This window comes from Camellia sinensis, unplaced genomic scaffold (assembly GCF_055761805.1).
Source record: "Camellia sinensis isolate YWXY unplaced genomic scaffold, ASM5576180v1 Unanchor1, whole genome shotgun sequence".
Lineage (NCBI taxonomy): Eukaryota > Viridiplantae > Streptophyta > Magnoliopsida > Ericales > Theaceae > Camellia > Camellia sinensis.
In genome coordinates this window covers 16,180,658-16,198,800 of record NW_028128987.1, presented here as the reverse complement: position 1 = coordinate 16,198,800, position 18,143 = coordinate 16,180,658, and the positions used below count along the sequence as shown (strand labels likewise).

The 18,143-nt window shown below is 35.6% G+C and overlaps 1 protein-coding gene across 1 annotated transcript; it reads left to right on the top strand.

Moving 5' to 3' along the window:
- LOC145814295 (indole-3-acetaldehyde oxidase-like) lies at positions 1–15,581 on the top strand. The gene is made up of 10 exons (XM_082910959.1): positions 1–424; positions 1,774–3,405; positions 3,854–4,113; positions 4,266–4,475; positions 5,127–5,345; positions 6,652–7,617; positions 9,395–9,490; positions 10,153–10,251; positions 13,396–13,585; positions 15,174–15,581. Exons 1-10 carry the CDS (start codon positions 163–165, stop codon positions 15,386–15,388), a joined length of 4,149 nt encoding a protein of 1,382 aa, XP_082767085.1. The 5' UTR covers positions 1–162; the 3' UTR covers positions 15,389–15,581.
- Positions 15,582–18,143: the final 2,562 nt, after the last annotated feature.

Genomic DNA, 18,143 nt, shown 5'->3' with positions numbered 1-18,143 from the left:
GAAAATGACAAAAGCCATTACAGGAGGAGTGTTTTTTATCATTTTACTTCACAATTATCGATTCTCTACTCCACGCCACCACTAGAAATTCATCAAACGATATAGACAGAGATTTGACCCCAGCAAAAATGTGAAACTCTTTGTAAACTGACATCACTGTGGATGTCAGCATATGCCTACGATTTTGCACCCTTGTTCTTCAATTTTGGGTATTTTGTTGTTGGAGAGAGAGAGAGAGAGAGCTTGGCTGTGCCTTGGTTGGTGATGGAGGAGAGAGAAACAGCGATAAGAAGAAGAGAGAATCTTCTCTTTGCTGTTAATGGAGAGAGGTTTGAGCTCTCCACAGTCGATCCTTCTACTACTTTGCTCCAATTCTTGCGATCCCAAACTCGGTTCAAGAGTGTCAAGCTCAGTTGTGGTGAAGGTCTCTCTCTCTCTCTCTCTCTCTCTCTCTATATATATATATATATATATTAGTTTTTTCTATGTCATGTGTATGTATTGGTGGGAATTGATGGATGGCAATTTGGGTTTCTTTTGCATTGATTAGTTGGTTGGTTGGTTGGTTGGTTGGTTGGTTGGTTGATGGGTTAAGGGATTTTCTTATCCTGAAAGTTTGACTATCTAGTAGTGTTCTGTTATTTTGATTTCGATCATGTAGCCATCATCAGCACACCTTCACAAAGCTCTTCTTTGAGCTCTCTCTGTCTCATACTCTATTAAAATATTGATTCATGTATATATGTTGAGAATTTGGATTTGGATTTAGTACAGTTCAGCAGCAAAATGTGGAGATCTATTTTCTGTAAATCTGCAATCCCCAAACAAAATGCCAGATTCATTCATGACCTCCATGGCTGCTTCCCTTAAAATTGTTATCTAGTACTGGTTTTCAATCGGCCAAGAGGATGAAGTTAGGGAAAGAAAAAAGGAGGTGGTATGAGTGCTTGTGGGCAGCAATGGTGATGAATCAATCAATGATGACTCTTGTTATCAACAAAGCACAACACTAGAACAAAAATACCGACTCTAGCTTCAATAACAAAGCCAAATAAGACAAATGGCCATGAGAAGAATGGAAGTCATGTTGTTTTTTCTTCCTACGCAATTGTTGAGTCACTGAAAATGGTGATCAAATCCATCCATTGATTTATCACTACTTCTACAATGTTGTTGAACTTGTGCAACTCAGCCCGCAATGTGCAATACAAAACGTCATCACTCGAGGTTTAGACATGGTGGAAAATTTAGGGGTGGTGGTACAGGCAATAAAGCAGTTGATGGGGGGAGAAGAGAGAAAAGTGAGGACTAAAGTACACGAATGAGTGGATAGAGAGACGGATTTGGGGGAGAGTGTTCATGGGGATTGTTCAATGGTCACAAAGTACGCATGTAACCATTGTTGGTCCAAAATTTTGACAAGCAGTTATTAATTAGACTAAATTGATACAATGTGAAAAATTGCAAGCAAAATTTGTCGCAATTGGAACTATGGGAATTAAATTGACACATGTTGTAAAGTATAGGGATCACTTGTGTAATTTTCCCTTAGTTTTACTTTCTTTTTCCTTAATTTCACTTCTCTTGGCAACCAAGAATCAGGTCACATTAAGTCTTCTGGTTATGCTACTTTCTGTCAATTGTCTTGGGTTTATAACAATCTCTCTAAGTGTTCCTTGGTATTGACAAGGGTTAACAGGTTTGAATTTTTGTTTAAAAGTCTCATATCTTCATTTATCTGATAATAGTTTTTTCAAATTTTTATGGTCACAGGTGGTTGTGGTGCTTGTGTTGTTCTACTGTCGAAGTATAATCCCGTGGATGAAGAAGTTGAAAATTTTACAGTAAGTTCATGTCTTACCCTTCTTTGCAGTGTAGACAAGTGTTCAATTACTACAACTGAAGGCCTTGGAAATAGTAAAGATGGGTTTCACCCAATCCACCAAAGGTTTGCTGGTTTTCATGCTTCTCAATGTGGATTTTGTACACCTGGAATGTGCATTTCTCTCTTCTCGGCTCTTATCAACGCTGAAAAAGCACCACGGTCAGAGCCCCCTCCAGGATTCTCCAAGCTGACAGTTTCAGAAGCTGAAAAGGCTATTGCGGGAAATCTCTGTCGATGTACTGGGTATCGGCCCATTGTTGATGCCTGCAAAAGCTTTGCCGCTGATGTTGACATGGAAGATTTGGGAATCAATTCTTTTTGGAAGAAAGGAGAGAGTAATGAAGTGAAGGCAAGTAAATTACCATTTTACAACCCAAGTGATCAGATTTGTACATTTCCTGAGTTCTTGAAAAACGAAATTAGATCTTCTATGCTTTTGAGTTCCAAAAGTAATTCTTGGTATCAGCCAGTTAATGTTAAGGAGCTTATGAGCATGCTGCTGGCTGAAAATGATACACGGGTTAAATTAGTTGTTGCTAACACAGGGACTGGTTATTACAAGGAAGTAGATCACTACGACAAATACATTGATCTGAGGCACATTCCTGATCTCTCAATGATTAAAAGGGATCAGATGGGGATCATAATTGGAGCAACTGTGACGATCTCTAAAGCTATCTTAACTTTGAAGGAAGTAAACAATGGTGAGTTTCATTCACAAGGTGAGTTAGTGTTCCAAAAAATTGCCAACCATATGGAGAAGATTGCTTCAGGGTTCATCCGAAACTCGGGTAGTATAGGGGGAAATTTGGTAATGGCACAACGGAATTATTTTCCTTCAGATATTGCTACGATACTTCTTGCTGTGGATTCAGCGGTGAATATAATGACAGATCTCAAACATGAAAAGCTTACATTGGAGGAGTTCTTGGGAAGACCTCCTTTAGATCCTAGAAGTGTGCTTTTAAGTATACAGATTCCATGTTGGGAAACAGCTAGAAATGGTTCCACAAAAACTGACACGAAGTTACTGTTTGAAACCTATCGTGCTGCACCTCGATCCCTAGGGAATGCTTTGGCTTATTTAAATGCTGCTTTCTTGGCTGAAGTTACTTCATGTAAAACTTCTAATGGAGTTATTATAGACAATATTCAATTGGCTTTTGGTGCTTACGGTACTAAACATGCAATAAGGGCAAGAAAGGTCGAGGAATGCTTAGCTGGAAAACTGTTAAACATTGATGTTCTTTTTGAAGCTATTAAATTACTTGAAGCCACAATTGTGCCCGAAATCGGTACTTCAAGAGCTGCTTACAGGTCAAGCTTGGCTGTTGGTTTTCTCTTTGAGTTCCTTCGTCCCTTCATTGATGTTTGTGGTGAATTAACTAATGGCCTGGTAGATGGATTTAATGAAAACCAAGCATTGTCGTTGTCTGCAAAACAGGTGGTGGAATCAAACCAAAAGCACTATCCGGTGGGTGAACCAATTACAAAATCTGGTGCTGCTATCCAAGCTTCTGGTTTGTACTGCCCTTTATTTTTGTTTTGACATGCATGGCTTACTTCATACTGCTACGCTCATTTATTCATTTCAATGAATGCTTGCAGTTGGAGAGATGTATCTTGTTTGATATAAGGCCAGGTGTTACAGAGTCCAAAAGATTTTTAATGATGTTAACTTCTAGCTCTGATCAGCCGAATTGAAATGTGTTTTTAGATTAACAACTTCAAAAAAAAAAAAAAAAATTCTTCTTATTTTTGTTTTCTACGCTTTCCTCCCTTCCTCTAGTGTATTTTTGTTTTTTTTTTCCCCGTGTCTAGAATATAAAACTTGCAAGGGGTTTTATTTAATTGAATATTATTTCTATTGTTTTCGCCTTTATTTATTTTTCACAGAATGTTGTCTCTTCAACCCTCAAGCAATACAACTTTTCATCTTACTTGTAATTTGATTGGCCAAATTTGCAGGTGAAGCTGTCTATGTGGATGATATTCCTTCGCCAACAAACTGCCTTCATGGTGCATTCATTTATAGCACAAAGCCTTTGGCACGGGTAAAGAGTGTCAAAATTAAATCTGAGTCACAACAAGATGGCATAGCTGGAGTTATTTCTTACAGAGATATCCCTAATGGTGGGAGCAATATAGGTGCTCAGGCCATGTTTGGTCCTGAACCTTTATTTGCTGATGATCTTACTAGGTGTACTGGCCAGGCCCTTGCATTTGTGGTAATTCCGTGTTTCAATTGTTTCTATTTGATAATCTAATTGGTCTATATTCTATCATTGGTCTATATATAATGGATATATACAAGAAAAGGTATTCCATTTTTTTCTTCTGGTTATTGTCTTATATGTAGTAAGTTGAACGTTGTTTTTAGGTTGCAAATACTCAGAAGGTTGCAGATATGGCTGCAGATACTGCCTTGGTTGATTATGACACTGAAAATTTGGAACCCCCTATTTTAACCCTTGAAGAGGCTGTTGAGAGATCAAGTTTTTTTGTAGTCCCTCCTTTCCTAAATCCGGCACCGGTTGGTGACTTCTCTAAAGGAATGGCTGAAGCTGATCACAAGATTCTCTCTGCCAAGGTACTTGTGATAATTTTATTTCTTCTTTTTTCCTGTTATTTATTTATTTTTGATTTTTTCCCCATTTCTATGGGATATATTTTAAAAATGATCATTTCAAATTTGACATTGTTATAATGATTAAGAACTTTGTGGGGTACAAATTCTCATAATGTTTGCTTCTAAGAAGCACAAACACTTCTAAGAAGGTGGCATATCACTCATCAGACACTTCCCAACGACTGTCAAATACATGTCCAAATATGTCCTACTATTTAAAAAAATTTCTAGACTCGTATATGCTTTGAAAGCTTGGAGAACGCATGTCTATCGCTTAAACACACATGAAACACACTAAAAATTTGAATAAAATGATTTAGAATCTAATGATAAAAGAAAAGCAATGTAAATTTAGACATATTCTCCTCCTTCAAACATTAGAAGTTATTATATTTGAATAAAATATTCATGTATATGACATATAGTTATTGTTTATCCTTAAATATAACATATAAGAAATATATAAAATTATATATTTTGCTTGTACATGTCGTGTTCTACATTTTTTGAAAATTTCAGTGTTGGCAGGTCCAACTGTGTCAAGTCACATGTCCGTATCTGTGCTTCTTTGGTATGCTTAAATCAAATTCCTTTCTTATTTTTGGTATGCAGATCAAACTTGGGTCTCAATACTATTTCTATATGGAAACACAGACCGCCCTTGCTATCCCAGATGAAGACAACTGCATGCTGGTTTACAGTTCTAGTCAGTGCCCTGAGTTTGCACATGCTTCAATTGCAAGCTGTCTTGGTATTCCTGAACATAATGTCCGTGTGATTACAAGAAGAGTTGGAGGAGGTTTCGGTGGCAAGGCCATAAGAGCTATGCCTGTAAGTATCCAATTGAATGACTATTAGAAATTAACTTTAAGAAAAATTAAAAAATGAAAATTTGTTCCTTTATGAGGATTTCATGGTGTAAGTTTCCGGACTGACTTTTTTGAAAACCTCATGGTAAACTATTGGATTTTCTTTAATTTCAGCAAACTAACTTTTTAGGATGATGCATTTGTTCTATTCACTATTCAATGAGGAAAAGTAAAAGGAGACTCTTGATTCATTCTTCTCCTCTCTTTTTTTCCTTGTATATTTTTGTTGGAAATATTCTTTTGGGTTTGCACATCATACAGTCTAGTATTTGTTTCGTCTTAGAAAATATCTTAACCAAAAAGAAAAGAAAAGAAAAGAAAAAACTTGAAGTAAGTTTGATTCCTTTTTTTACCTTCCTTTTTGGTGTTTGTTCTTTTCCTCATTTTGCTTATTGGAAAGTGGGAAAGGTAAATTGGAAATTACCCTTACATTTTCTTTTGATGGACAAAGAGAAAATAACAATTAAGAAACAGTATTAGTAGATACAAGATTCATCCTGAAGAGCCATTCTTTCTATCACATGAGCTAATTGATTTCCTTGTCGACGAATGTGTACAAGTATCACTGGTAAAACTCCTCAGAATTAATCTAATGGAGCGGATGAATGCACCTATATTGGAAAGGTCTTCCGACTGCGCCTTAACAGCTTGCACCACTGCTAGTGAATTCCCTTCCAATAGAATATAGTTCAAACCAATCTCCTTGGTGAACATAGTAGCTTTGAGTGCACTTAAAGCTTGAATATGATCTACATCTCAAACTTTATAAATTCTTTCCAAGCATGATGCAATAACGTCACCTATGTGATTTCTCACAATAACACCAATTCTTGTAGTCCCATCTTTAAACAGGGCACCATTGGAATAGGATTGCCTGCGATCACCAAAGGTGACACTGTTTCTATGGTTAACACACCGTTATTGTAGCTGGATTAGTTTTGTCCTTCACTCCAAACCACAGGGTGGGTCAGTGTAGATTTCTAAGCCCCAAGGGTTACGTGTTTTCGAACTAAACATCAGGGATAAAGTGTAATTAGCTCTTAATAATATTGTTAATGTTACTGTACTATTTGGTTATGACATTTTTTAGCCTGAAGGGGTTTTTCCCCATATATATGTTTGTTTAAAAAGTTTTTATCCTCTCTCTCTCTCTCTCTCTCTCTCTTTGGATTTTAGATCTGCTTCCTCCAGTTACTGTGGAATAATGCTTTGTTTCTGCCCTTACATGTATGAACCACTTGGTGCAAGTACTTACATGTATACTTTAGGTTGCTACAGCATGTGCACTTGCAGCACACAAATTACAGTGCCCTGTCCGGATATATCTTAATCGCAAGACTGATATGGTAATGTCAGGAGGAAGGCACCCCATGAAAATAACATACAGTGTTGGGTTCAAATCCAGTGGGAAGATCACTGCTCTACATCTTGATATATTAATCAATGGTGGATTGTTTGTAGATATAAGCCCAATCTTGCCACTGAACATGTTGGGTGCACTAAAAAAGTATGATTGGGGTGCTTTATCTTTTGATTTTAAGGTGTGCAAGACAAACCATTCTACTAAATCTGCAATGCGGGCCCCTGGGGAGGTGCAGGCATCTTTTATTGCCGAATCTGTAATAGAACATGTAGCGTCTGTGCTTTCAATGGAAGTGGATTCCGTGAGAAACAAAAATCTCCACACATTCGACAGCCTGAATTTATTCTACGAGGGTAGTGCAGGTGAATCTGTGGAGTATACTTTGCCTTCTATCTGGGATAAATTGGCTAGGTCTTCATGCCTTCACCAAAGGATTGAAATGATACAACACTTCAATATGTGTAATAAATGGCGGAAAAGAGGCATTTCTCGAGTTCCTATTATACATGAAGTGATTGTGAGACCTACCCCGGGGAAAGTAAGTATTCTTCGGGATGGGTCTATTGTTGTAGAAGTTGGAGGGATTGAGTTGGGCCAGGGGCTGTGGACAAAGGTAAAACAGATGACCGCATTTGCTCTCAGTATGATACAATGTGATGGAACTGAAGAACTCTTAAAGAAAGTTCGGGTCATACAGTCAGATACCCTGAGCTTGATACAAGGGGGTTTCACTGCTGGAAGCACGACATCCGAATCAAGCTGTGAAGCAGTTAGACTTTGCTGCAATATCTTGGTTGAAAGACTAATCCCCCTTAAAGAAAAGTTGGAGGAGCAAACAGGTTCTATAAAATGGGAGGCTCTGATTCTCCAGGTATATTTATCTTCACTTTTGAATATTTTTTTAAAAAATTTTCATTTCTTTAATGTATTAGAGTTAGAAGACTAGAAGTCATATTGCGGGGCTGACGTATGTTGCCTGTCTGAGAGTGATTCTCACTCTAAGACACTCTTGCATTTTTATATTGTGTATAATAATTGTTCACACTAACCTAATCATGCTCTTCAAATGAAAGCTTTGGCAAATGTCAGAAACTATTGTGAGAACTTTCTCAGTTTTAATGTTGTTGGTTCGTGTGCGTCTATCCAAATTGAGTTTGCGTATTCTATGGGTGACGGCATCTTGCAGTGTATAGGTGCAAGAAATTAGAATTCCAAGTATTCAAAATATGGAAGAAGAGAGTATTGAGAGAATGTGAATGTGATGGCTAATGAAGGAGAGAATGAAAGATTAAGGTTCTCTCCTTTGTTCACTTGTGTTTATACTACCTTGACTCAAAGTATAAAATAACCTTTTAGGCAAATATATTGAAATGACTAACAAGAAGGACATATTCTATCACTCCCCTTCAAGTTGGTGCATAGGTATTTCTTATGACCAAAGGACAAACAATGTGGTGAAAAACCTTACTACTGAACCCTTTAGTGATTATATCGGTCAACTAATCTTCCAAATGTCACAAAGGTCATACAAAATAATCCTTTATTCAATTTTTCCTTGATGAAATTCTTGTTGATCTCAATATGTTTGGTTCTACGCTGAACGGATTGTGAGCAATATTGATGTCAACCATCTTGTCACAATATAATTTCATATGTCCATCATCACATACCTCTAATCTCCTAGTCAAACACGAAGCCATGTAACGTCACAAATTTCATCTGCCATAGCATTATATTATGTATTTGCACTGGATCTAGCCATCACTGTCTATTTCTTGCTTCACCAAGCAACTAGATTCCCTTTTATAAATTTACTGTATCAAGAAGTAGATCGTCTATCATTAACTGGATCAGCCCAGTTTTAATCAAATCAATAAATGCCTCAATCTCAAGTGAACATGGTTGAAAAGCAAGATTCCTTTCCTTGGAGTTGACTTAAGGTACCTCAAAATACGACAAACAACACCATTGTGTGCATAACAAGAATCATGCATAAACTGACTGACAACTCCCACTAAATATGCAATATCTAGTAGAGTATAAAAGAGATATATCAGTCTCTCTGGTACCTCTCCTTGTGTATTGTCACCAACACCACTGCTTGACTTGACTTGGAAAGGATTTCAAAGAAAGAAAGACTGCAGAGAGCCAAGTAGTCGGCAAGGATTTCAAAGATGACGGGGTCCTCTGGATGGTAAGTCAAGTAGGAGCTTTTTGGTGGTTGGAGGGCATTTGTATGTTTGTGTGTGAGGAAGAGAGAGAAGGGGTACGTGGAGAGCAAATCATGGAGGCTTTCTCAATGATTTTTTTTGGAGTTTGGAGGAGGGAATTGAGTGCGTCACTTGATTTCATTGGTAGAACTCACAACTGAGGGGGAGGGGCACTTTAGCCTCTTTTTTTTTTGTCTTGGGGTATAATATTAGCTTACTCCTGTAGCAGGTTGGTTTACTTCCATATTATCAAGTTGGTTTTGTATATTTGAGATAATGAGATTTCCAATGATAAATTGTCAACAAAATGTTTGCTCAATTTTTTGGACTAGATTTTATATGCTGGTTGATAATCATGTTTTACAAAATGCGACAATAGAATAGTTTGAGGTTTTTGCTATGATGCTGTCTCACTTTTTTGTGATGTTCTAAATGCAGGCACATTTGCAAGCTGTGAACTTATCAACAAGTTCTTTCTATGTGCCTGACTTCACTTCTATGCAATATCTGAATTATGGTGTTGCAGTGAGCGAGGTAAGTTCAAGTTCGTCTGTTACTCATTTGTATCTTATCTTGAATTTTTTTTAAAATTTGTGTTCTTTAATGCTTTCCCATTTATTGAACTACACACTGAGCAGTGCTCCTCGAATGCTAAGTATTTCGCTATTGCATACTGTTGAGAGTGATACTGCAATCATTCTAGGAATTGTGTGTCCTGGCCTATGTTAACTGAAACGCAGATTGTTCTGGTACGAGAAACGGGAATGGAAATGTGGTACATCAAGTGCTCTAAAATGTGATATGATAGGGCTAGGCTTGTATATATCAAACTATCAGAATTTAAAGTACTCCTATACCTATGAGCAATTGTCTATAATACCTAGACATCGAATAAAATATTGTCTATTATTTTCAAATTAATCATATATAAAAATAAAAATAAAAACATTTCTATGAGTATTACATCCCAAATTTTTTTTTTTAATTTTTTCTTCTGCCAAAAATCCACTCTCTAGATTTTAGTTCGTTGTATGATTTTTTATCCTCAAAAAGTAAAAATGGAAAAAAAATGTACCATATTTCAGGAAGTACATTCCACACTATAAATAGCTAGGTATTAACATTTTTTGGTAACAAAATGGTCTGCCGTATCGTAATATCAAATTGAATAATAAAAATGGCACTGGGTTTTGCAGGTGGAAGTAAACCTCTTGACTGGAGAAACTAGTATTTTGCAAGCAGATATTATCTATGATTGCGGGCAGAGTATGAACCCTGCTGTGGATTTGGGACAGGTTGGCCTGACTGCCATAGTATTTTAAACTCAATTCCAATCCCAAAGTACTTGTCCTTTGTTGTTTTCTCATATGCACTGTAATTTCATTTAGTACAAGATCATATTCTATTAATTGCAAAAAGTTGAGTTTTTGCAAGAGGTAAGTTTTTACAAGTAAAAATGCTCAATATAATTCATCACTGATTGTAGGGTGTGAGAATATATTGTGTATTTTCTATTATTTTCCAAATTAGGCATGATTGTGGTTGTACAACTTAGAGTCTTATTAGAAGTATGGTTGTGTTAGAGTCCTATTAGAGGCATAATTGTATTCTCCCTTTTGGTTTAGGATTTCGGGCTATATAATCTAAGGTCTGATTGTAATCATTCACACATTGAATATACGAGATACAAAAAGCTTTCAGGAATCTTACATGGTATTAGAGCCATGTTTGAAACCCTAAGTCTGGCCGGCATCCACGCCTGTTGTTCGAAGTTGTCGCCTGTTGTTCGAAGTCGTCTCTGTTCTCTGGTCTTTTTCACAGTCGCGACTTAGGGTACGTGGGTCTCTCTGGTTCGTGGGTCGCGATCATCTTCAGTCATCATCAGCAACTCGCGATCAGCTTCACCCCCGCTCTACCCATTGGGCTGGTTTGGTTCGCGTTCTTCACTATCTCAGGGATACTATCTTTCAGGGCTTATTATTGTCCTCTACTTTCTCTTTGGACTTGGTAGCCTATGCTGACTTTGATTGGGTTGGTGATGTTACTGATCGTAAGTCTATGTCTGGTTTCTGTATGTTTCTTGGAGATTCCTTAATCTCTTGGAAAAGCAAGAAACAATCAATCGTTGCTCGCTCTACTGCCGAAATTGAGTATCGTGCTATGGCTCATGCCATTGCTGAGATTTTTTGGCTTTGTTGTCTCTCGTCTGATTTGGGTGTCTCTCAGTCTTCTCCGACCTCTCTCTATTGTGACAATCGCAGTACTGTTCAGATTGCTCACAATACTGCCTTTCATGAGCGGACAAAATATATTGAGATTGATTGTCACTTTGTTCGCCAACATCTGCAGTCTGCTTCTATCTCGCTTTTTTTCATCCCTTCGGTTTTACAACTTGCGGACTTCTTCACCAAGACTCACACTACCGTTCGGTTTCAGTTTCTTCTTAGCAAACTCTTAGTGTTTTCTGCTAAAACACCTTGAGTTTGAGCGGGGGTGTGAGAATATATTGTGTATTTTCTATTATTTTTCAAATTAGGCATGATTGTCGTTGTACAACTTAGAGTCTTATTAGAAGTATGGTTGTGTTAGAGTCCTATTAGAGGCACAATTGTATTCTTCCTTTTGGTTTAGGATTTAGGGCTATATAATCTAAGGTCTTATTAGAAGGGATGTTTGTCTGCTTTGTCTGTGTTTGCCTCATCTTCTCAGCAATTGCTGATTAAGTTCTACGCTCCTTCTCTGAGTACCATTCGACCTCCCGCCGATTCTACTGTATTTGCTCCGGCTCCTGATCCTGACTTGGCTTCCTTGACTGCTCAGATTAGTCAGCTTCAACATACATTGTCTACCTCTCAGCCATCTCAATCTGCCTCCGTTGTTTCATCTCTTCATTCAGGTTTGCTTGGGTCTCCTTCAGGTATCTCTTCGTCTGTCTGGCTTTTTTACTCTGGTGCCTCTCATCATATGACTCCTCATCTCTCTTTACTTCAGAATTGTACTCCTCATTCCTCTCCTATTACTGTTAATACTGCTAATGGGTCTGGTATGTCAGTTATATCTGTTGGGTCTGTCCTACCATCTGCTATGTCTGCAGTCTCTATTCCATCTGTTTTATATGTTCCTCTGTTATCTGTCAGTTTATTATCTATTAGTCAACTTGATGCCTCTGGTTTTGATGTTATCTTTTCTTCTTCTATTTGTTCTGTATAGGATCGGATGTTCAAGCAGTAGATTGGGACTGGTCGTAGAGTTGGAGACCTCTATGTGGTGGAGAGCTTGCATCTGCCTATGACTACCTCTCCGACTACCTTTTCTTCTTTTCAGTTAGATTCTCTGTCCAGTCCTTTCTATTTGTGGCATTCCAGATTAGGGCATTTGTCTGCTGACCGCTTACGGTCTAGCTCAGTTAGGTATATTGGGCAAAGTTTCTCCTAGTCAACTTACCGAGTGTCGGGGGTGTAAACTTGCCAAAATGACAGCCTTACCTTTCCGTAACAGTACTTCTATATCTACTACACCATTTTCTTTAGTTCATACCGATGGCTGGGGCCCTTCTCTTGTTCTCACCAAGGGGGGTTCTGCATACTATGTGTCATTTGTTGATGATTGCACCCGTTACACTTGGGTTTATCTTGTGACTCATAAGTCTGACTTCTATCAGATATACCGTACTTTTCAGTCTATGATTACTACTCAATTTGGGTCTACAATTAAAGTGTTACGGTCTGATTTGGGTGGGGAATATTTTAAAAATGAGTTTTGTGAGTATTTGACCAATTTGGATACTATTCACCAAACTTTCTGTTCAAATACACCTGCCCAAAATGATCGAGCCGAGCGTAAACACCGTCATCTTCTTGAGACCTCTAGGTCTCTTCTTCTTGTAGGGATGATTAAGATGTGTTTTAGAATCTTACAATTCATGATTTGATTCATACGATTCGATATGAGTTTCAAGCAAAACGATTGATTTGTGCATTTGAATCTTAAATGAGTAAATCTTGAGATTCAATTACAATTCATTACGATTCATTAAGATTCACTATGATTCAAACAATTCAATTTTGTTCGCATAATGTATGAATTGACATTGTCTTCGCAAATTTTTTATAAAAAATCAAAAAAGAAAACTGATGATATTGATATACATGATTTTATATATATATATACATATATACAATTTAGTTGTATTAATATTTATTCATGTTAAACAACATATGTATATTTTTGTGTATGTATGTATATAAAATTATATATTATGTTAGAGAAAGTGAATATAACGACAATTTACGATTCAATCTAATTCATGATTTGATTCACAATTTGACAACAATGATTATGACTATCAAGTTTTTATTTATTTATTTATTTTTATTGCGTTTGTATTTGCTTTGTTAGCCAAATGGAAGGTTTAATCTTTATTTACTTGCTGCTAACAGGTTGAAGGAGCCTTTGTACAAGGAGTTGGATTTTTTATGTTTGAAGAATATCTCACAAACTCTGATGGATTGGTTGTTTCGGACGGCACATGGACATACAAGATCCCAACTGTTGACAACATACCCAAACAGTTCAATGTTGAGCTACTAAACAGCGGACATCACCAAAACCGTGTTCTCTCTTCTAAAGGTATGTTTTTGAAGTTCGTTCAATTCTTTGTGAAAAAAAAAAAAAAATCAAAACTTTCTTCGTGGATGATGCACTTAGATCACTCTGTTATTGAAATGGGGTTTGGCTAAATCCTTGGAGATGGAAGTAATGTGATATCTGTTGAAGATTTAAAAATAAATCAAAATCAAAAATGAAAAACTTTGATGAGTGTACCTGATTATTTTGAGATGGACAGAGATTTCATTTTTTGTGTAAATTAAAAAATGAAGAATATGTGAATAGCAGTGTTGCTAATTAACTGATGTAGAAAGAAGAGAGGAAGAGAAACACACAACCACCACGGCCTTTCCTCAAACAACATAACCAAAACTGATCAATACACTGTAAAGCTTAGCATTTATAGACTATGAACCCTAATTGAAAGAGAAAACTATTCCTGTTATTATTTGGAAACACAATTAGATATATCTTACTAATAATTATGTAATTTAACTCTTTCTGTACTCTTTGGATGACTTAATTGGTTACGAGGTTGGGCCTTCCCTTATAGGGGTTCTCCTTTTTGTATTCTTTTGCATCGTCTTGATGCTATTCTAAATATCAATAATAATAATCTATCAACCACATCTTTGAAACCAAAAGGTCTTTGAGCCCATGGGCTTCACCCTAGGCTTCCAAATCTGATGATGAACTTCTAATCAATCAAGGGCTATGCCATCATTAGCCCTCTCAACTTCTTAATACAATGCAAGTAATTTTTTCTTAAATTGTATAAGTGGATTTATTTTAGGGGGGGAATTGCGAATTAGTGGAACAAGTGAAAGCAATTGCAAAAAAAAATCTGGAGGTGCTAGTGGGATTCTTGTTTTGGTGCAAGTGAGGACATAGTTTTCACTTGCACTAGAACATAGATCCACTTGCATCTCCATCTTTTTGCAATTATTTTCACTTGTTTCCACTGGTTTGCAATCTTGGTTAAGTTTATATTCTGAAAATGATTTCATGTTAGCTGAAATGGAAACATTTTGGAATCCTTTCCGAAACAACACAACTTTTGAATTTTGGTAATGCACACCAACATAAATAAACAAGCAAAGATAATTAAATTGTATTATTCAGATCTGGATATGACAACCATCTACAATATGCCAGTAGAAATTGCATGAACTAAAAGTGAAATTATTAAAAAAATTGATAAAAGTAATTATAAGGCTGGTCTTTATCACACATATAGGTATTTTTGATGAACTTTCTATAGTGAATGATTATCACCCATCTCAATATTTAATAATACTGATGAAATACATATAATATGTTACAAAAACGTGTCTGCAAACTCCCATTTGTCCCTGTTCTGAATGATAAAGGGTATATTTGGTGCAACTTATTGTAAGTTAAAAGCTCATAATCATCATAAAGCAAAAGCTAAAAGAGCTTATTTAAGTAACTTTCGCTTAATAAGCTATAAACAGAAATTGCACCAAACAGTTTGTCACATGACTCCAAAAAAAAAATCTTAAGCAAAGCAGCTCCATAAGCTGCTCCAAACAGCACCAAGTTTTGTTTTGGTTCAGTCATTAAATTGAACTGAGACATTTTTGTGCAGCTTCTGGTGAGCCGCCATTGCTTCTGGCGGTTTCGGTTCACTGTGCAACAAGAGCAGCCATTAAAGAAGCTAGAAAACAGCTTAGTTCTTGGAAAGGGTTAGATGGGTCCAATTCAACGTTCCAGTTGGAGGTCCCAGCTACGATGCCAGTCGTGAAGGAATTCTGTGGATTAGACATTGTGGAATGGTACTTGAAAAGTTTGCTATCTAGCTGACTAAACTTCCATTCCTTTGCTGTCTGGATTGTAATTGAGTTATGTGATGAACATTATAAGCCCACAAATGTTATTGAAGAACTGTAACACTTTGTTATAGAAAGTTACTGATAAACCCTATGATTCAAATGTAATGAACGATGGAGATCACCTAGATTCATCATGGTTATACAAATATATGATTTAGGGTTTAGGTCTGGTTTGCAGCATCCCTTAAATGGAAGTAACTTTGAGCAACAGTTGCGAATGAATAATGATATCGGTGGTCTGGAATTATTTATACCCAATATTTTGGAACATAAGCCAGTTGAAGTTGTAAGTTTTTTTATTTTTTATTTTTTATTTATTTATTTATTTTTAAAGGTGAACAAAAATGAGAAAGGAAAATTAAGTTTGTGTTATGGTCACCAAAAATTAGGTCTGTTTGGTTTCATTTCCATTTTATGATATATATATATTTTTCATATTTTTAGGGGAAAAGAATAATTAAAAGTTTAAAAACACTATCATTTTCATTTTTGTCCATATATTTGAGAAGTCAGAAAAGAACTTTTAAAGTGCTTCCAAAAATTAATTTGTCAAATCAAGTGTGTCAATTATACCGTTGCCTAGAGAAGGGTGCTCATATCGCTGATTGAGGATCTCTGTCTTTAAATTTTAATTGCTTCTTTTTGGAGTTTTTAAAAATAGTTTTATGTTTTTTATTCATATTTTTTTAGTATTTAGTGAATTTTTTTTAATATTTTAATATTTACTTAAAAGGTATAAAATTTGAGAATTTATTTTACAAAAAAAATCACTAAAAATAAAAATAAATATAAATAATACAAAAAATAAGTATATTTTCATATTTATTGGTACTTATTGAATTTTTTTAAGATTTTTTTACAAATTTTTATTTTTTAAATACATATAGATTAGATGCATTTAAAAAAAAAAATTGACTACAATATGAAAAATGTTCAAAAACATCAAAAATTCAAATTGACTAAATCAAATCAAACCAAGTCTTAAGTCGTATTAAATAGGGTTAGCTATATGAATTATTTTTTTCTATTCGACTCTATCCAAGGCCATTTCGTTAGTCAAATTAAGAAAATTCATATCTTTATTTACTACACTAGCCCACGTCGTGTGCTCTTTCCTCTAATACTTCCATTTACCGTCATTGTATCTCACCTCTTTACTACTGTCTTTATTTGTTTCCTTTGTATATAGCCAAAGCATCTCAATCTATTCTCTCTCAACTTATCTTCTATCGATACTACTTTTACACATTCTCGAATATACTCATACCTAACTCTCTAGTCTTGCCACACATCCACTTTAACATCCTTATCTCAACAACACCTATCATATCTACATACTAGCGTATGCCCGTGCCTGAAGGCACGGTGTAATTCACAACCCATATCTAGATTAATCAGTGGGTGAAACTCTGTTGACCTCCACTACCCCTACAAAGTTTCCAAATCCAAAAACTGAATCTCTAGTTTTCAGAAAATGTCAGGTTATTTCATCTAGTTTTCAAATACAGTGGAAAGAAACAAATAAATAGAAATTCATAAGACATGAATTATTAGTTTAGCTATCAGTGTCATGTGCAAATTCAAACTTCTAGGAACACTCTGTTCTCTCAACAGCCATAAAAATTAAATCATAAATAGATTGTCAATGAAAAACTCAAAATCAGGAATAGGTAAGAACAACTACTTAGTCATAAATACTAAACACGTATTTTCTAACAAAGCAAAAACAAAAAGAGTTGTTGTCCTCCCATACACCGCCGGTATGACCATTTTCGTCCTGTACCTTTCCCTCACAGAATTTAATTTTGGGACCAAACCCAATGAAAATATGGATTTACAGAACATTTGTTTTCTCTATCATTTCCCTCAAAGTAGAAAAATCAGCGCAAAAAATCACTTCACAATTAAATTTTTTTTTTTTTTTTTACAAAAAATCAAATTTACGAACACTAAACACTATTAATGAAGAGAATAAACACTGATATACACTTACAATGATGTACACTTACAATGAGAAAATAAAAATCTAACAACAAACAAATAAATCAAATCCAAACAATTGCATCAAAACACATAAGATTGCAGTATACATTAATTTGAATCCAAAATAAACAAAACTGTGAATTTTCAATCAACAATGTGATAAATATTATTTAGCAATAGTTTTTTTTCACCACTCATACAATACCATTCTCCCAAACTTTACCATGTTCAACAATTTATAGTCAAACCCACAAAAAACATGAAAATTAAGCATTTAGTGCAAAAGTTTCCATTTTTCGACCACAAAATAGAACCACAATACCTAGATTGGATGCTCTTATGAACTTTGCAATGCCAAGCTAACCTGCTAAGAATTTGATAAAAACACAGATTTATAAGACATCAAAATTAAAGTGAAAGGAAAAAATGAACATAATGTTGAGAAGCATGAGCGTACTACTTGGAGATTGAAGCTTCAACGCTTCAAAAACTTTGGTCGCACAACTACCAAAGGAAACATGTTGTGATCTGATGGATTTTTTTGATCTACCAATGAGTAAGTGCGTTTCAATTAATATATCATAACAATGTGCCTGTTTGGCAGAAATTATTTACAGCTTATTTCAGCTTTCAGCTTAATTTAAGCTATTTTGATGTGTTTGGTTTAACTTATAGCTTATAGCTTATAGCTTTGTGGAAGTCAGAAATCAGCTTATTCTTTGAGTGGGGCAGGAGATGCTTTA

Excerpts from the sequence above, each read along its gene's own strand:
- LOC145814295 (XM_082910959.1), top strand. The coding sequence starts at position 163 with ATGTCAGCATATGCCTACGATTTTGCACCCTTGTTCTTCAATTTTGGG. Across the intron at positions 7,618-9,394 it reads GGGAGGCTCTGATTCTCCAG|GCACATTTGCAAGCTGTGAA; the intron begins GTATATTTATCT and ends TTCTAAATGCAG. Across the intron at positions 9,491-10,152 it reads ATGGTGTTGCAGTGAGCGAG|GTGGAAGTAAACCTCTTGAC; the intron begins GTAAGTTCAAGT and ends TGGGTTTTGCAG.